This window comes from Coptis chinensis, chromosome 1, assembly GCF_015680905.1.
Source record: "Coptis chinensis isolate HL-2020 chromosome 1, ASM1568090v1, whole genome shotgun sequence".
Classification (NCBI taxonomy): Eukaryota; Viridiplantae; Streptophyta; class Magnoliopsida; order Ranunculales; family Ranunculaceae; genus Coptis; species Coptis chinensis.
In genome coordinates, this window is record NC_141456.1 from 51,651,871 (window position 1) to 51,672,740 (window position 20,870).

Below are 20,870 nucleotides of genomic sequence, written 5' to 3' on the forward strand. Positions count from 1 at the left end.
TAGTTGGAGGCAGGCACAGACAGCCCGTAATCCGGTAGGGCCGCCGAGTTCTTTCTCAAAGGACTCCACCTTGGCCTTGGCACCGAAAAGGCCGCAGATCATGTAAAAGATGTCCATGCTCACCTGAGATCGAAGAGGAGGGTGGGTCAAGGATAGAATGTAAAAAAAAACATACATTCTCCCAGTTGGTGTACAGAGAAGTCCAGTGCTGTTCAAACGACCCCCCTTCCGCATAAGCCAGATCTTTAGGAAGATGGGCGCCATAAAATAAGGAAGAGGCCACGGCCGGGTTTTCTAGAGCTGAGTCCACGGTGTTCACCTTGCGATTGCGCACCTTAAATATAGGGCATAATTCCTCGGGGATTTCAATCGCGGACCCTGGGCCGATAGGTAGAATTGGGTCTTTACCTTCCCGGCGTGTGTGGGGGGAAGAGACCGCAGAATGGACCGCTAGAGTGGTGGAGATTGATTCCTTGGACACCGAGGTTCGTTCCCTCTTGGTTGGAGGCCCATCAGCAGGAGCCCTCACCTCAGTAGAAGGCACCTCCATCACGTCATCATCTCCATCAGTATCACTATCGAACAGTTTCACTTTGCTAACATCCATGTTGTTAGAAGGCTAGTGGGGGGAGGTGTATTGATCTTCCCAGGTGGAGATGGAATGGTATGAGGGGACGTCTTCTGGTGCCAAGGAGGTAAGGAGGATCGTGGGATTCAAGGGAGGCAGGGGAGTGAGATGAGGTCCGGGGATGATTACGGCGGGAGGAGTGAGTGCGAGTCATTTTCTTGGGGGGAGACGAAGCTCGGAATTTCCTTTCCTTAGGTGGTGGAGGCTGATAAAAAGGAGCGGAATATCCGCCGATAGTATTTATTGATGAGATTGGCAATAGCGGAGTACCTTGGGTGGGGTGGATACCTAGGTGGTCAGCTTGAGTAGGGCCATGGTTGCAGAGCCTTTCGAAAATAGGTCAAGAAATGCCAGAATAGATTCTAGACTTGGAGTCCGGCCACCAACCTGCGAAGGAGAGTAGCCATTGGTCAGTTGATAATAGGGAGAGCATATCAGGAAAGAAAGAAAGGACTAGAAGACTCACAACGGGTTTGGAAGGCGAGATAATTAATAGTTAAATTGGAAGGAAGGTCCGTGGATAAAAGATTCTCATATATGTATAGCGGATAGTGATGCCACACTTTGTCTGAGGTGGTGATGCAGAGGACAAAAGATTGCTTCTTAGGGCATACACAAAAGGACTGATACCCTACACTGACATATTTGGTACTTGTCTTTATATAGTAGTGAGAGAAGATATCGCGACTCGTAATCTTGGGTTCTCCTATCCTATTGTAAAAGTTAGCATCATACATAATTCTCCAAAAGTTTCCTATGCATTGACTACCTCGATGTCTAATAGAGTGAGGGGAAGCCATAGACCGGCAACAATTTGACTGACTGTAACAACAAGATATCCCGGACGGCGGGGAACCAGATGGGGATAGTGGGTGACGGAGGGCACATGTTTTAATAATATATCGGCCGAAACCCCATCGGCAACCCTAATTGCGACCAAATTAGGTCTACAGCACCGAGAGGGGGGTGGCAATAAGGGGGTAAGACACCCAGAGGTGGAGGGGATTGCAGTCGGGGCTAGAGGAGGGGGAGACGCTATCCTAGTAGACCGGGAAGATGATGAGTCACCGGATTCAGAGTTAGACATCGAAAAGAAGAGATGAACAGACTCGAGGGAGGGGAAAAACTCAAGTACATTTACCAAACAAAAGAGAGTAGAGAAAAGAAAGCGTACCAAAATGAAGGGAAGAAGGAGGTAACGATCCTGAGGAGACTGTCCGAAAGAGAAGAGAGTCACCTAAATCGTAGACGTGTCAGGGGGATGGAAAGAAGGGGGCCGAGGGATGGGAAGACAAATGGACGTCCAAGATGAAGGTTGTGGTGGTAGGATCTGGGGTATGGGAGATCGGTGGTAGGAGGCACCCGAAATAACATAACGGCGGAGGTGCGGTGTACTGGATCGGACTGTGAACTAAGATGTATTATACGGCAACCCTACACGTGGAGAAAAGAAGGCCGAGAGATAGAGGGACAGATGGATGACTGGGATCAAAGGGGAGAGCGGTATAAAGAGGAAAGAGGAGGAGAGAGAGAAAAGGGGAAAGAGAAAAGGAAAAAGTGGAAGAAAGAGAGGCGAGACCTAGGAGGTGAGGAGAAAAAGATAGTGTAATAGTGCGATTGATACTACAATATGTTAATAACGAAGATTACTAGTAACCTCCATCAGAAAATTGCGGTTTAGGTATAGAGAAGTTGAACTAGAAATTTTTCAAGTTGGAAGACACTCACTAGTTTTGTAAAGTGGAAAGATGGGAAGGGTTTGGGGTCGTGGGAACCCAGATAGGATTTAGGGGCTATTTGTTTTTTTTGGGTTAAGTTATAAGAGGGTCTTATAAGACCATGTGTTATAAGAGGGTTTTATAAGATGGTCTTATAAAGTGGTTTGTTTTTAATTTTAAGTTCCTCTTATAAGCACTTGTAAAATAGAAAAAAAAATGACATCTTATGATGGTCATTTGACAAGATGGTCATTTGACAAATATAATATATTAATTTTAAATAACGTATAGTTTGATTTTAAATATCAAATTAATTTGAAATAAGAATATCAATTTTGAAATTACCTTAATGGCGGTGGTTCAAGTGTTCAATTTTGATAATGGAGGTGAATATGGTTTTTAGGATTGATGGTGGTGGTAGTAGAAGTGGTGAATGTCTTAATAGTGGTGGTGGTGGTGGTGGTTTAATATAGTTTTAATGCGATGGTGGTGGGTGGTGATAGTCTTAATAGTATGGTGGTAGTGGTGGTGGTGGTGGTTTTGGTAGTGGTGGTGGTGATGGTGGTGGTAGTGGTAGTGGTGGTGGTAATGGTGGTGGTGGTAGTGGGTGGTGATGGTGGTGGTGGTGGTGGTGGTGGTGGTGGTGGTAGGATAATGGTGGTATTTGGAAAATAAGTTATTTGGAAAATAAGATAATGAAAAGGGAAGAAGAGATAAATAAGGCTATGGGTATATGGAGGGGGGGTGTTTAAGTCATTTTTCAAGTTATAAGACTTACAGAATTGAAGTATATCTAATTTTGGTACTTATAGAATTGTAGCCTCTTATAAGACATTTATAGTAGAATGCCTCTTATAAGAGGCAAAAAACAAACCAAAAAAATGTCCAAAATCACTGAGCCATATCTTATAAGAGGTTATAAGAGGCAAAAACAAATGCCCTTAGCGTCAATATGACCCATTGCCACACGGCATTCCCCTATTTCTCCATGTGCCGAACTTGTTGCACGAGCCGAACACGCGCTCATCTCTCTCTCAAAAACAAAACTTATTATCATCAATCACTCAGCTCTTTCTTATATTTCACATTTCTCATTTACAAACACCAATAATTCCAACCGAATAAATCGGAGGTCCCTCTCAACTCAACTCCACTAAACATGCTCATCTCTTTTGTAAGTGTCCAAAAATGCCCTTCTTCAATTCCTTTGACTACATCTGTTTAATTATATTTAACTGTGTACCTAATAAAAGGGTAATTAAGGTATTGATGTTTTTAATTTAATTAAATAATTCCGATGGATTACGGAGAAGGCCGATTTGTTAATGGAAATGTAGTAGAAATAATTCCACAAGCTCAAGAGCCAGATAATTGGATTAATGATCAATCAATTTGGGCAACTGAAGATGATTATAATGTATGGAATGCCGACGATAGAGGAGGAACACAGTCCGGGGGTGAACCACCTAATAAGAAATCTAGAGGAGGAGATTCGTCCCAATTTGGAGGAGTGGACCCGGGGAATCGAGCTAGAGCTATTGGGAAAATGTTTTTTAAGACAAAATTATGTTGTAAGTTTAGGAACGGGACGTGCCCGTATATTACTAATTGTAATTTCGCGCATGGGATTGAAGAATTGAGAAAACCGCCACCGAATTGGCAAGAGATTGTGGCTGCACAGGATGATGAGCGGGGTGTGTCGTTAGAACCGAGGGAAGAGCATCAGATACCGTGTCTGATTTCTACGGGTGTGGGGACGGAGAGTCAGAGGTCGTATAAAGGACGGCATTGTAAGAAGTTTTATACTGAAGAGGGTTGTCCTTATGGTGATAATTGTACTTTTCTTCATGATGAACAGTCGAAAGCTAGGGAGAGTGTTGCAATAAGTTTGGGTCCGAGTATGAGTAATGGGTATGGGAATGGTGTGAATGGACAGAGTCAGAAGCCTTCGAACTGGAAGACAAGGATTTGTAACAAGTGGGAGATGACCGGATACTGCCCCTTTGGAAGCAAGTGCCATTTTGCCCATGGGTTAGGAGGTATGGTTCATTAGCTGGTCTCAGTTTATATTTTTTTATCTATCATAATCAAATTAATAATAAGAAGGAAACTACTAATATCTCAGCTTTGAACTGAATATCATATTATTCTTTAGATTTTTGTTTCAAGGAAACCGATATACTTACTCTTTCTATGTTTCCTTAAGCATTCAATGCATTTCGGGCCATGGAATTTCCATTCATTGAAGCTATGTTAATTTGTATGCTTGGATGTGCTGTTTTACTTTTCTACTTCTTTAGTCAAACTGGTTGGTTTTCTTCAATTTCTTGAATCCCTGAGTTCATTAAACAAGAAAGAATGTTCAATTATCTGTATTCTGCTATGTTACATGGACAAGCCATAAATTTAAAATAAATCCGTGTCGGACACGACACGGACACATATTGTGTGTGATATACCTCAGTTTATGATATATATCTGTGGCAGACACTTCGTATCCGTGTCAGATACGGACACATATTTGTGTCAATGTAGCTTGGGTATTTTCACTATTTTGAATAGGGTACCAGTTGCTCCTTGCTCCTGTCTAAAAAAGGAGCAAACAGTTTTTGAAAGCATGATCAGCTGGGACAGCTTTTAGACTTCACTACTCTTGATCTCCTTGTCCTTGCTCCTTTTTAAACATCCATATCTCAGATTTGCTTAAGTGGTCACCTAGCTGTCCTCACTCAATAAGGAAACTGAGGATTCACCTTCCATCTTAGTGATTGATAAATATCAAACATTCTGGCTTTCATTCCTAAATTATAACTTAGTTCCCTTGGTTCTCCCAGTGCTCTTTAGTTAAAAAAAGTTATGCGGATTTTACAGTAAAAATGCACCTAGGGGAATTTATCCAAATGAGTATGTCCCTATTTTGTTTGGCCTTATTTAACTCGTAAGGACATTGTCAGAAACAGGTCAAGGGAACATGCTATGCACAAGACAATGTTCCCATTCAGTTTTAGTAGGGTTCATAAGTGCATCCACCTTGAGGAGGGGGTTGAAAATAGGAACAACAACTAGCTCTCTTAGCTTAGTAGGCTTGTTATTGGTTCCTACCATGCATCGTTAAACACGGAGAGAGAATGATCATCACTAATATCCCAGATCCTTCATTTTTTATCCACTCAAAGGTATTCAAAATTTCCCTTCTAAAGTATGAGGTGTGATCAGGTAGTTGCTTAACTGCACCCCCCGGGCACTGTTTGCATTAGATTACTTTAAAAGATCTAGTCCATAGGGAATTATGATCAGTAAGTAACCACCAACAATGTTTAGCAAGTGAAGCATTGTTCGTGGCTTTAGCTTCTCCAAACCCCAAGCCACCAAGTTCTTAGTTTGCAGAAAGCAGACCAACTAATAGTATAAACCATGTTAGCAATATGCTGTTTAATTCACGTTTAATACTCGAATCGTTCGTATTTTTGATGAAACGTTTGAAACTTGCGAATCATTTAAAATTACCTAACAAATTCACATTTTTTAAGTTACCCGATTAGAACACGAATAATGCTTTGCCTAATAAGAATTTTTCGTAAAACCAAGTAAGTAACTATACACTTGGTTGTACTATTCTTTGTCTGGGGATCATGTAGAACATAAATGTGTAAATGATCAGTCCTAAATGAGTGTCTACCTGCTGTAGACCACCCAAGCCTGATGGGGTTTTATCATTATCCTACCAAATATAGCTTCACTAATCACTAGGGCCATTAACTTTGGGCTTTAAGTGACCTTTGAGAAGTGCAAACCAAAGTTCATGAGGTTTACCATTTAAAGGATGTTAGGCTGCGTTGCTAACAAACTTTGCTTAAGGATCTGGCTTGGCAAATGCCAAGTCCTTGAAGGGCCTAGTTACTGAAACACTATTCCAGTTAACAAGCACCTATGGGTGATCAGATTTTATCTATTAAAGACTACTCATGGGAGCATGTTTTCATAAGATTTTTTTAATTTTTTTTCTTATTTTTACCTTTTGAAGTTTTGAGTATGAGGGGTCCACTGCAGAGGAATGTGGCCTGTGATGCATGTAGTGGTAGCATTTCAGAATTACGCGTGGCGGCATTTTTTTTCTCTTTTGTACAGTTGAGATATGTTCTGTAGGTCCCACTTCAGTTTTTCTTTGTAAGAAAAAGGAAATTGCAGACGGGACGGGACAGGATAGCTGTTACACTGTAGCAGCTTTGCTACACGGCATTATGATGATTGATTTGATCAAGAGTGTCTTGGATTCATCAGGAAAAAGCAAAAATAGGCATAGGTTAAGTCGGTATGGACGTGAGGACTGGTGTAATCAACGTAAGCCGACCCACTTTTAGTAAGAAATCGTTTTTCCACCCTTGAGGCGTATATGTAATTGGGCAATGAGTGGTTCAAAGGCTTGAATAGTAAAGACAACCCGTATACGATGATAAGCCTAAATATTTGTCTTCGTTAGCGTGTGGACTTGTATGAAATAAATATAAGGGGTTTTTAGGTATTGGTCCTAGTTGATAATAGGAAATTAGACATTGAGGACAAAATAATGTGTAATTAGAGATTGGTCCTAGTTCCATCTTTTAATAAGTTTGGCCGTGAGCAATCTGCTTATATTTCTCAAATTCCTATCATACCCTTAAGAGTGTGTTGCATTAGAGCATTTAGAATTACGGATTGGTCCTATACGTGTCATGGCTTTTAGTGTTTTAATCTCATGATGTCTATATTGCACAATGAAATTGAAACGCATATCTCGGTTAGAATGATTCAGCTTGACATTGAGTACATACTAATCAAAGCATTTCCCACGAAATGATTCAGCTTGACCTTATACTTACCCCACATATGAATGAACCCATCTTCTGAGCTCAGTGCTCCTAACTGAGAACAAGCTAGCAGATAAGACACAAACAACAGTAACTTCAATCGGTCTAACATTTTCCATGTGCATCTTCCTAAACAACTCCAAAGCTTTATTCATTTCTTCATTACTCACAAGCCCATCAATCATCACCGTCCAACAAAAAAAATCAAAAACCTCAAAAGCATCTTCCACTAAACCATATGATAACAGCAACAACATATCATAACAGTTGAAGCCGTAACATCTCCTTTAGGCATTCCATCAAACACTCTCCTCGCATCTCCAAACTCCCCACACTTTCCATAAAACTCCATCAGCTTCATTCTAACCAATCTATTTAAACCAAGTTCAAGATTCAAAACCAAACTATAAACTTGCTTCCCTTCTTTTAAAGCCAACTCAGAACCAGAACCACAAGCTTTCAAAACTAATGGAAGTACATAAGCATCAGGTTTAATACAACTCATCATTCGCGAAAACTCTCGAATCCCATCAATACACAAATCAGATAAAATAAGTCCAATAAAAATAGTGTATAAAAACACATTTGGGTTATCGACTTTTTCGAAAACTTTGTATGCGTAATCCATGCAGTGATTGTTAGAACAAAGACGAAGAAACTCGAAGAGCCTAAAAGGGTTTTGGTCTTGTCCATTTTTTATTAATTGTGCGTAAAAGTTTTAAGCTTCAAAGGTGTTTTTTGTCATTGAATAGATTTTTTCATACATTTCTTATTATGCTTATTAGATTTGCTTTCTAGAGTTGAATGAAGAAGACAATCTATTAACCGTTGGATTATATGTAAGAGTATTACACGTGACATCTTTTTAATTGGGGAATTATTAAGAAACATGTGTTTGCCATGTGATGGGTATTTCATACATTACACCAATTTTTAACAGGTGGTTTGAGTCAAGTAACAGTCAGTCAGCCTATGGTCAAACTGGTCAAGTGACGGGAGTAGGACCAATCCCTAATTACACATTATTTTTTCCTCAATGTCTATTTCCTATTATCAACTAGGACCAAAACCTAAAAAACCCTAAATATAAAGATGAGGCATTTGGATGTCAAAGCCAATGGTTTCACTCAGGAAAAAAAAATTGTACTAATTTGGAACCTTGCTCATGTAACTAGAATTGTATCTTTTAGAATTTTAATAAATTTGTGACCCACAATTTATTTATTTATCAAAAGGCTTTTCTAAAACATTTCATAAGATGACAATCCTGATGAAGAAATTAATTTATCAGCATGAGGGTACTTTCGTACCAGGTAATGAGCATAAGCGTTGTTATTATAAAACTAAGATATAGGGCTGAACTTGTTCAACTTTTCCTTGTATACTAGAGTGTGTGCAAGGATTCATTTCTATGGTCAACCAAGTTCTTTTGGTATAGAAGATATAATTTCTAGATTAAACAGTTCTAATGACCGGTTGTGCGTGTAGTGGCATATATCTTGAAGGGTAAAGTAAGGCATACTTATTTGAAGGGTAATTGAGGAGAACTTTTTGGTACTCTTCTTCTAGCTGTTAGATTGTATCATAGAATTTTTTTTATTGATCCCGATAAAAGAAGTTGGAATCTAATAACGAATAAATTGTTGTCAATATCAATGGCTTCGATCATACCTGAAGGTTTCCAAAGAGGTCTGATATGTGCTTGAAATTTGTTAAACAGCAGTGCAACCAAAACTTTCGCTGAGCAATGTTTTCCGTTGTGCTGTCAAATGAAGAGTAATATGTTTGGGAGTCTTCTAGATACGAGCAAGCTTTTGGCATGAGTTTGTGATGCCAGCCCATTCCATTTTGGGTGGTACAGATCTGCTTCAGTTTCAGTAGTTAAACGATTTCTGTATGAAATCTGTATCAGTCCCCTTGCTAACAGCGAATGATTATCATTTGTCTCCATGTGTATAAACTGATGCACCAGAGAAAGGTGCAGCAACATTTTAAAGCTTTTTGTTAAGTAGTTGGTATTGGGTGGTTTGTTATATGAGGATCTGGTGGTTTATTGACGTTGGAAATGGTGAGAGATTAGTAGAGGTCATATAGAGAGCTTGCAATGTTTCAATTTGAATAGATGAATATCAACTCTGTTTTCCTAAGTTACATTGACACGGACACGTAACATAGCTGTTTTCTATAGATAGGATATCATTTCCATAAAATACTAGCCTAATCTAAATTTTCTAAGGACACCAACCATTGTGTGTTTGTTTGCATCAAATTTATGCATCTGTCTGCTCCACCTGTGTGTGTGTGCACCTGTGTTTATGCCTGTTTTCTATATCGATTAAAATGCATTTTCTGCACAGAGACATAGTCCATAGGTTTATATAATAAACAAGAATGAAGAGACACTAAACTTTCTTTTAAAATTTTATTTTATTTTCTGTAGATTCGATACAATTACTAAATTGTGTGTAATTTTAAAGTTCAATATCTCTGGTGCAGAATTACATAGATATGGTGGAGGCCTCGTGGATATGGAAGGTAGAGATGTTGCATCAGCTCCTCCTGACTTAAAACAGGTTGGAGTTTCTTTAAAAATGCCAATGGATACTGTGGTTGTATCCACCTCGTCAGCTCCTCACGCAGATGTTTATCACATGGGAGTTCCCTCACAAAGGTCTTCAGTAATAAACCAGAGACCTGGTATGAGGCCAATGCAGAAGTGGAAGGGCCCAGACAAGATCAGCAGGATATATGGTGATTGGATTGATGATAATGAGTGGGATGCATCTCGATAGTTGAATTGCATGTGTTGTTGGGGAGGGTAGAGAATGTTCTTGATAAATACTTGGATATATTAGGGATTAGGGTGCTACAGGCATGCTTCAAAAACAGAACAAATCGATGCACTGGATCTGACGGTTTAGCATGGTTAAGGAAAGGCATCTCTACTTTGTTTTTCTTTAAATAATATGGTGTTCATTCAAGTTGTAGATTTCATCGATGCTTCAGGCTGGGTCTTTGACCCTTGGTGATCCGAATCTGTCAGTATTTCTGTACTAAATTATTTTGTGTTTTGGAAGACATAATCTATATCCTTAGTTTATATAATGGAGAAGATTCATCATGATATGGTTATGGTTTTTAGACTGAACTGAACGTCAGTACACAATGTTGACACATAACTTTCTTTTGTTGAAGTTATAGATTGTACGACCGCAAAACTTATTATAGATAATCGGTTAGTTTTCAGATGTATTAGAAGACTCGGTTAACATTTATTTCTTTGTACAATATATGCCTATTTTGGGCTAGTTTTCAGTTCCATCAGTAAATGTTCAAAAGTGCCCATGCAGCATGTAAAGTAGGAATTCAATTTATTTAGAGTTGTATCTTACTTTTGAAATTTCTTGATGTTATGCAACTTTAAATTCAGTGCTAACACATGCGTTTTTTAAGGAGTTAATTGGTGATATTTTGATTTTTGATTTTGTTTGTTTTTTCCACCTTTGTTGCACGCTAATATAAATGCAACCATCCCGGTAAGATTTTTACGGTAAAATGACCAAAATTAAAATAAAATAAAAAATGAAACTAAAGCCGTGACTGGACAATCTTCTTTGCAGTGGAAGTGCATGCTCATTTTTCTGCGTTTTGGAGGTAAAATGACCTGATATCCAGAAAGGAATGTCATTAAGGGATTTTGTTTACTTTGTAGTGGGAAAAAAGACATCGCCATATGGGATCTTGTTGCTTAGTTAGTTCTAAAAAGAAGAACTTGTCCAATCCCCACTCCAACCCACTTCAACTACCAATCCATCTCGTTGTTTCCACCAACTCCTCCTTAGTTGTGGCGATTCCATCTCTTGAGAAGGAAGCTTCCTGCTTTGAGAATATCTCTGGAGCTTCTAATCCAAATCCTTCACAGCTGAACAATGAGGGAAGAAGATGGAGCTTGTTGCTCAAGGAAATCCCACCTTCCGCTGGTTGTGAGGAGTTATTTTATTTTGAACCCGAATTTTTAGGTGATGTTGGTTATTGAAGACCAGGTGTTTGAAGAAGATGCCAAAGAGTGGGAGGACCGTGTAGTTTTTCTTGACAAAAAACTCTCGTATACTATGGTAAAGACCAATGTATCAAAAAGATGGAACTTGAAAGGCGATTTCGACTTAACTCTTGATGGAGATATATACTACTTCAAGTTTTACCACAATGAAGACAGAGAAAGTGTCCTTCATAATGGGTCATTCTATATTGCAGGAAAATTGTTTGTTATCCGACCTTGGACGATGGAGGTTGAAGAGAACAGAGGTTTAATTAGTAGAGTCCTTGTTTGGGTGAAGCTTTATAATGTACTAAAACATCTCTGGAATGCTAAAGGATTTAGTTACAAAACTAGTTCTCTGGGTAAGCCTCTATTCATGGATAAAACAACTGAGGGAAAACAAATGCTTATTTTTGCTAGGATTTGTATTGATATCAATGCTGATAAAGAATTGCATGCATCTATTAAATTGAAGAGTAGAAGTGAGAATATCTACAAAATTCTATTAGAATTCCCATGGAAGCCCTTGATTTGCACCAAATGCAAGGTTTTTGTCACAATTTGACAGGATGTGAAAAGCAAATACCAAAAGCCGCTCACAGTGCAAGAATTGACCAAACGACACGTAAGAACGATGGGAATGTAAAGAGCACTCAAGGGGTATGGAGAAAAAAGGAACATAGACACGAGAAGGTCGCAGATGAGCCGATCATCGAAGCCACCCTAGGCAGTCCATCAGTGAGAAATTTGAATGCAGATAACAATTTGCTGCCCTTGCAAATGACACAACACTAGTTGTTATCTCTGATATTGTTCAAGCTACTACAATAAGAGAATGTGCTATTGGCATAGAAACTCAACAAGATATTCTATGTTTTCTCCAAAACAAGCACCACCAAATGTATGAAGCTCTTGTGAATACAAGTGAGGATAAATGCTCGAATACTATCGATGGTGAGGTCAGTAGATAGAAAGAGAATGAGTTCTTCAATGACCACATTTTTCTTGATACAAACCAAGTTGAAGGAACGCATCCTCAAAATTCTATTGAGGTTACTTCTGAAATTTTGGTAGTAACACCTCTGATTAATGGAGATGAATGGAGAACTTGTTGGGAGATTTCACTAGAAGGTCACACCTCAATCTAGCTACTTTCTATCCCAAATGATTTCAACTTGGAGATCACACCAAGGAAATCACCCACCCAAGACTTTGGTAGTTATCACAACAACCTCAACCAAGCAAAACCACTACTGTATCATTACAATTCATAGCAACAATAATAATGGAAGTAAATATGCAAAGAGACACAAAGATTTAGGTGGTTCGGTAAATGTTACCTACATCCACACACAAGAGCCGAGTTTCCTTTATAACAAAGATTGGAGAGTTTACAAGAGATCAAGAATCAATAAGAAGAGGCCTCACTCAAACCCTAGCTCAATAGAGCTCCCACAATACCCTAGAAATGAATCTCTCAAAGTTCTCATTCAAAACCCTAATCTATTTCCTTTATATATGTGTACATAGACAAAGGGGAAGTAAAATGGGCTTGGGCCGCAATTCGAGCACGGCGAAGCCGCCGGCTTATGGGTGAGCCGAGCCTCTCTTTATTTGATCATGGCGAAGCGTCTGTGAGGTGAGCGCCCTCTTCATCAGATCATGGCCTTGAGCACGCATAGGAAGGAGCATCGCCCCTCTTCATCAGGTTCAGGAGTCGAGGGTGGCATACGGACACCGGAGCAAAGCCTCGACGGTTCCAAATGACCCAACAATCTCCCTTGGAACCTTCGAGATTCTTCATGCACATCACATCTCAATTGTAACAACTCAATCCACATCCAATATACTAAAGAAACACTCGGCTCATCCATCATGGTCTTCAAGCAAGAAGACCCACCGAGGTTGAACACAACTTCAACTTCTCGAAGTAGGCACGGTCTTGGTCAACATATCCGCCGGGTTCTCACTCCCTTGGATCTTCTCAAGTGCCAAAACCTCATCCTCCAACAGAGATCGGATAAAATGATACCGGAGACCAATGTGCTTGGTCCTAGAATGAAAGGCGGAATTCTTGGCAAGATGTATAGCACTCTGACTGTCACTGTGTAACACACTTCTCTCTTGCTTCATCCCAAGCTCTTCCATCAATCCTCAGAACCGGATCATCTCTTTGCTTGCCCTCAGAACGCCCACATACCGCTACGTGGTAGACAAAGCAACAATCTTCTGTAACTGAGAAATCCAACTCACTGCAGTAGCACCTACTGTAAAGACATAACCAGTAGTGCTTCTTCTGCGATCTACTTCTCCTGCAAAATCGGCATCCACATACCCTTGCAGGTTCACAACACCCCTTCCATAACATAGGCATTTCTCTGTAGTACCTCTCAGATATCTCAATATCCACTTCACGGCTTCCCAATGTTGCTTGCCAGGATTAGACATAAATCTACTGACAGCTCCCACTGCTTGGGCTATATCCGGACGTGTGCAAACCATGGCATACATAAGACTTCCAATGGCAGAGGCGTATGGTACCTTAGCCATGAAGTTTCTTTCCTCAACAGTCTTGGGAGAGTGTTCCTTGGACAACTTGAAGTGAACTGCCAAAGGTGTGCAAACTGGTTTCGCACTACCCATACTGAACCTCTTCAATACCTTCTCAATATACTCACCGAGACAACCCGAGAATACCTTTCGCTTTATCTCTTCGATCCTCATCCCTAGAATCTGTTTCACGCACCCAAGTCCTTCATAGAGAACTCACTTGCTAACTTCTCTTTCAATCTCCCAATTTCTCGACATATCGAACTTCGCTACTAACATATCATCAACATATAGCAACAGGATGACGAATGGAGTCGAACCTCTTGAAGTAGCAACAATGGTCGGCCGTTGCACTTATAGTAGCCATTTCCTTGCATGAAGTTATCAAACTTCGCGTACCCTTGCCTAGTTTCAAACCATACAAGCTCTTTTCGAGCCCGCGATACCATATTCTCTTTACCCTTCTTGATGAAACCCTCCGGTTCTTTGATATAAATTTCCTCAACTAGGTCACCACGGAGGAAGGCAGTTTTAACATCCAACCGCCAAGATATAAATCTTCACTGCAACAATACTCAACACCGATCGAATAGTATTCGGGGCCACCGGGGGGAGAATATCTGCGGAAGTCAATGCCTTTCTCTGAAAACCCTTGACTACTAGCCTTGCCTTGTATCTCTCTGGGAACCATCATGTTCCTCTTTGACTCTAAACACCCATTTGTTACGTAGAGCCTTCTTGCCCATGGGTAGTTTGGCTAACTCCCCACGCGCCACAAGAGATGAGGGACTTCATCTCATCTTGCATAGCAAGCTCCCACTTGCTTGCATCACTCACCTCCAATGCTTCATCATAGCATTGAGGCTCGCCACCATCGATGAAAGTAGCAAGTAATTCACATAGGTGGAGGGGCGGATATCTCAAACTTCGGTACATGTGGCCCGGATGTCTTCCTTGGGGCACGAGGTGGAGATGGACTTCGATTGGTGTAGTATCCTCATTATTCTCTCGAGTCACTACTCTTGTCATCCTCGACCGTGGGGCTCCCACTATACCATGACTTACATCGAAGTCTTTCAAACTCAACATACTCGGCCGCTCTGCGTACCCGATTCCTTGGTTTGTGCTTCATCTCGTGTCCCTGTACATCACCTTCTCATTAAACACAACATCTCTACTACTGAATGATTTTCGATTTTGATCATCCCAAAAGCGATACCCAAAATCATCACCGCCATAGCTAATGAAGGTGCACTTTAGTGACTTAGCATCAAGCTTGCTTCTAGCTTGGTCACTAATGTGGACATAGGACACACAACCAAACACCTTCAAATGGGAAAGGTTCACATCCTTCCCGCTCCCACTTCCCTCGGAATCTTAAAATCCAAAGGCACCGATGGTCCTCTATTGATCGTAAAGGCCTGCGTGCTAACACTTTCTGCCTGTAATCTGCTTGGGCAAGCCTCGCTAGTGTACGATACACCTAGCTCTCTCTGTCGTTGTTCTATTCATCCGCTCAAGAACCCCATTCTCACGAGGTGTCCCCGGCAAAGTCTTTTCCATCTTGATGCCATTGTCGACAAGATTTCTTAAAACCCTGAATCCTCATACTCTCCACCGTTGGCCGGATCTCAGCTTCTTTACTTTCAAGCTTGTCTCATTCTCAACCATGGCCTTCCAAGTCTTGAACACTTCAAATGCCGACTTGTGTCTCAAGAAATAGACCCACACCTTCCTAGTATGGTCATCAATGAAAGTCACAAAATATGACTTTCCGCCAAGTGAAGAGACATTAGTCTGGCCCCCGTGACATCAGATGTATCAACTCAAGCCTTCTAGCTTTGAGTCCGACCCATTCTCGAAAACTCACCCGCTACGCTTTCCAAATACACGGTTCTCCCGAAGTCAATTTCGATCAGAACTTTGGGAGTTTACCGTAAGAGTGAAGGATTTTCATTCCTTTTCACTCATGTGACCAAGTCTGCGGTGCCAAACATTGGATCCTCTTTTGCCATGTGCCACGGCAATCGACTCACAACCATATGCGGTCATGTAGAGTACCATCTTTCTTACCATTTGCAACAATCAATGAACCCTTCGAGACCTTCCAAGTATCACCAAGTAAAGATCAGAACAAATCCTTCACTTGCCAATTGCCCTACGAAATCAAATTCTTCCAAAATCGGGGCGGTTCGACGTCCCTCAATAACCATGACGAGCCATTCATCTTGATATGCACGTCACCCTTGCCTACAATGTCACAAGGTTGGTCATCACCGAGAAAGACCGTTCCAAGGTCACCTTCGGTGTAGTTCTCAAGGAACTCTCGATGTGAGGTAGCATGGAAAGATGCGCCGGAATCAAGTACCCAAGACTCCTTCTTGTGCTCCATCGAACATATCAAAGCGTCATCTACCATCTCAACAACATTAGCTTCTTGATTCTTTTTCTTGTTCTTATTAATGTTGTTGTTGTTTCTTGGTGCCGGGCAATTGGGGCTATAGTGGCCAGGCCTACCACAATTATAGCACACCACTTCACTTATGTCTCGAGGTTTGTGTTCAACGCTTTGCAATTGGGAGGCTTGAGATTTCGATCTCCCCCTCCACTTCTTCTTACTACGACTCCTGTTTGACTTTCTTCCCCTACTTTCAGTGCTCAATGCCGACCCTGAAGTTGATCCCGAAGATGACGGACAATCCTGTCTCCGGATTTCCTCAGTTAGTACCATACTAACAACGTGCTCAAACTTCAACTTGGTCATTCCCGCAGAGCCACTAATAGCCGCCATAGTCGCCTTCCAACTTGGAGGCAATTGTCCAAGTATCGCCAAAGCTAGCACCTCATCACTAAATGTAATCTCAACCGACTCCAATTGGTCCTTAGTTTGGTTGAATTCATTTAGGTGATCCTTGAAGGAGGTCCCCTCCAACATTTTCATACTAAATAGCTTGGTGATCAAATAGACTTTGTTCGCGGCCGAGGGTTGTTCATACATCGTAGTAAGTGCCTCCATGAGAGACTTCGCCCGTCTTCTGGTCTCTTAATATGAAGGCTACCGACTTCGAAAGACTCAATCGGATTGTGGCCAAGGCCTTTCTATCTTGCAAATCCCATTTATCTTGCGGAATCTCATCGGGCTTCTCACATATCAATGTTTCCATCAAATCCTTTTGATAGAGTACGTCCTCGATTTGCATCTTCCAATAGCCGAAGTTTGTTCCGTCAAACTTCTCTATCTTGTAGCTTTCCTTTTCGGTCGTCATGACTTTACTGAATCAAAAAACCTACGGTGGAGTACCTCTCAGAGGAATTTCCTCAAACACCCTGTAGCTCTGACACAGTCACCTATGCTCTGATACCACTTGATGGGAGATTTCACTAGAAGGTCACACCTCAATCTAGCTACTTTCTATCCCAAATGATTTCAACTTGGAGATCACACCAAGGAAATCACCCACCCAAGACTTTGGTAGTTATCACAACAACCTCAACCAAGCAAAACCACTACTGTATCATCACAATTCATAGCAACAATAATAATGGAAGTAAATATGCAAAGAGACACAAAGATTTAGGTGGTTCGGTAAATGTTACCTACATCCACACACAAGAGCCGAGTTTCCTTTATAACAAAGATTGGAGAGTTTACAAGAGATCAAGAATCAATAAGAAGAGGCCTCACTCAAACCCTAGCTCAATAGAGCTCCCACAATACCTTAGAAATGAATCTCTCAAAGTTCTCATTCAAAACCCTAATCTATTTCCTTTATATATGTGTACATAGACAAAGGGGAAGTAAAATGGGCTTGGGCCGCAATTCTGGAGCACGAGCGCCGAAGGGCTTATGGGGTGAGCGGCCCTCTTTATTTGATCATGAGCTGGCGTCTGTCTGTCAGAGTGTGCGCGCCTCTCTTCATCAGATCATGGCTGAAGGCTAGCAGTGGTGAGCTGTGAGCGATCGCCTCTTCATCGTTTGGAGTCGAGGGTGGCATACGGACACCGAGCAAAGCTTCGACGGTTCCAAACCAACGTAACTATTGAGAAAAAAAAAAACTAAGAAGCACGCGTTCAACGATCTCCCCGGTGAAATTGATGATCCCACTCTCGCCATGATGAAAAATGTTTCCTCTTTGGCCAGGAAAAAGGTTGAGCATCTTGATGGTTATATTAAAGAGATTTGGGATGAGCAAATGGGTCAGACATTTTCTTGCATCCATTATGGAACCTTCTTCCGAGAGTTTGGTAAGGCCCAAAAACATATTTCGAAAGATCACCCAGCCTTGGCAAAACAATTCTCAAAAGGAAAGTAGGTGGAATGAGGTACTTCTAGCAATGGTGTACTTTGAATAGATTTGGTGTTAGGCTTGAGGCCTTAGAACTTGTATTTTTGTCGAACCCTTTCTAATGACTATACTCCTAAGGAAGGTATGTATGAGGATGATGCCTTAGCAACTCCATATGTAACAAGTTGATTATCAATAAAACAGGTGGGGCAACCTTAACCCAGCTTAACTTTTCAAAAAAAAAAAATAATAAAATAAAATGAATACAAGCAAAGTACTTAATAAGTTGTTGAGTTATTTTCAATAAAACAAGTGGTTATGTTTGGAGTGACTTTGTGGTGGTTTGATCCCTTGACCTCTTTGTGGGATAGTTGTTTAAGTAGAGAACTTTAGTCCCACATAGGAGAGGAAACACTAGTGAGTAGTGTTTATAAGTGAAAGTCTTATACTAAGGGCGTGCCTTTAGGGTACAAATGCTTTTGGGTTAGGAGGGAGGACTCACACAAAACCACACATGCGTGCGCGCACGCCAAACCGGGTCGGGCTCGAGCTTAGGCTTGGGCTCTCTTTGATCCCTTATCTTCTTTTTGATAAACCATTTTTCTTAAACTGTTTCCAGATAAGTTTGGAAACATAATTGGATATGGATTGGGAAACAGAATCGTGATAGACTTGTAGAATCTAATCCTTATCAGGAAACTGAAGTAGTTCTCTATAATCCGGATCTACTAAGTGCTCCACGTTTTTCCTCTATAAATACTCCTCTATCAGCAGCTTATAGAATGAGCGAAAAACTATTTTCTATACTACGTTTTAGGCAATCATAAAATTAGTATCGTGGTTCTTCCTTTTCTTCTTTGGTTTATCTGCAGTAAACAAATGAGAGTATAACTGGTTGTTGTATCCTGGAGGCTGACGCGCTTTGTCTGCATAAAGAGGAATATACACGAAACAACCTTAAAGAAAGCGTTTGATTCGTGCCTCAGCCAGTCTTCTTTTTATTCACAGTTTGTTCTTGTGCAGAAATTGTTACCAACAATTTTAAGGTTGTTTGACAATGGAACATGAAGAAGGTAACCAGTCCAGGTCCCACAACGACAATAGCCATAATCGACCGTTCAAGTTTGCTGGTGAGCACTTCAAGCGGTGAAAGTGGAAACCGTTCTAAGTGAACCGATTCCTAATGAAGATGTCTTGTTGGAACCTGCTCTATCTGTTGCTGTTGATAAGTGGATCGATGCGGATTTCAAGTGTAAGAACTACATCTTGAACTCGCTTGCTGATGATCTATACGACTTATACTCTGAACTTCCATCTGCTTCTGATGTTTGGGAAGCCCTGCAAAAGAAGTATGACACTGAGGAAGCTAGTTCCAAAAAATACGTTGTAAGGTTATCTTAAGTTTCAGATGGTAGATAACAAATCTGTTGTGTTTCAATGCCATGACCTACAAATTATTGTTCATGAGATACTTTCAGAAGGGATGAAAATTGACGGGCAATTTCAGGTTGTTGTCGTCATTGATAAGCTTCCTCCCTCTTGGAAGTATTTCAGGAACATACTTAGGCATAAGTCTAAGGAGTTTTCGATAGAGAGTCTTATTATGAGACTCTATATAGAAGAGGAATCACAAATACAAGACCTTAATGAGGAAGTTGCCATGTCATCTGCTAAGGCTAAGGTTAATGTAGTAAATCAACAAACCAGTAAGACTAAATCTAGTTTGAAACCTAATAAGAAGGCCATGAAGAACAAACCTATTAACAAGAATGCTCCACAAAATCATAACCATAATCAGGTGCATATGAATCAGAAACCACCCGTTGACATGTCAGAAGTTGTCTATTATACTTGCAAGAAGAAGGGGCATTATGCTAGGAACTATAAGTTTCGTAAAGTCAGTGAGGCTAATGTTACTGAGAAACCTTTTGTTGCTATGATAACTGAAGTAAATTATGTTAATGTCTGTGAGGGGTGGTGGGCTGATACTGGTGCTTCTAGGAACATTTGCTATAATAGGAACTGGTTCAAGAGTTATACCACAACTATGAATTAGGAAGTTCTACTTGGTGATAATCATACGACCAAGGTTCTGGGTACTGGTGATGTTAAGCGGCAGTTCACTTCTGGGAAGAAACTGCTATTAAAGGATGTGCTTCATACTCCTGAGATTAGGAAGAATTTGGTTTCTGGTTTTATTTTGAACAAGGCTGGTTTTCAGCAAGTTATAGGTAGTGATCAATATGTGATCACTAAGCCTGGGGTTTTTATTGGTAAGAGCTATATATGCATGTAATGGGATGTTTAAGTTGAATGTTGTTGATTTGAATAAAAGTTCTACTTCTGCTTACATAATCTCTTGTTCTGTTAATGTTTGGCATAGTAGATTATGTCATATTAATATGAAGTATGTTAAGAACATGAGCGTACTTGGTTTAATTCCTGACTTGAATGATGATTTTGCATACTGTGAATCTTGCACTAAGGCGAAAATCACAAAGAAGCCTCACAAATCAGTTGATATAAGTACAAGTTTGCTAGACTTGGTAGATACTGATATCTGTGAGCTTGAAGGAGTTCTGACTAGAGGTGGTAAAATATATTTTATTACTTTCATTGATGATTGCTCGAAGTTTGCATATGTTTATTTGCTGAAGAATAAAAGTGATGCATTTGATGTTTTTAAAGCTTATATACTTGAGGTTCAAAATCAGCATGACAGGAACATTAAAGTAATTCGAAATGATAGAGGTACGGAATGTGGTTTTGCTGATTTTGATCTTTTCTTGCAATCACATGGTA

The 20,870-nt window shown here is 40.5% G+C and overlaps 1 protein-coding gene across 1 annotated transcript; it reads left to right on the forward strand.

Moving 5' to 3' along the window:
* The first annotated feature begins 3,354 nt into the window (after nucleotides 1–3,354).
* Nucleotides 3,355–10,445, forward strand: LOC147524479 (Zinc finger (CCCH-type) family protein). The gene is made up of 2 exons (XM_086603381.1): nucleotides 3,355–4,385; nucleotides 9,690–10,445. Exons 1-2 carry the CDS (start codon nucleotides 3,644–3,646, stop codon nucleotides 9,983–9,985), a joined length of 1,038 nt encoding a protein of 345 aa, XP_086459507.1. The 5' UTR covers nucleotides 3,355–3,643; the 3' UTR covers nucleotides 9,986–10,445.
* The last annotated feature ends 10,425 nt before the right edge of the window (nucleotides 10,446–20,870 follow it).

What these genes read in the sequence shown, in the direction of transcription:
- LOC147524479 (XM_086603381.1), top strand. Translation starts at nt 3,644, where the DNA reads ATGGATTACGGAGAAGGCCGATTTGTTAATGGAAATGTAGTAGAAATA. An exon ending in TTTTGCCCATGGGTTAGGAG is followed by an intron (nt 4,386 to 9,689) that starts GTATGGTTCATT and finishes TCTCTGGTGCAG; the next exon opens with AATTACATAGATATGGTGGA.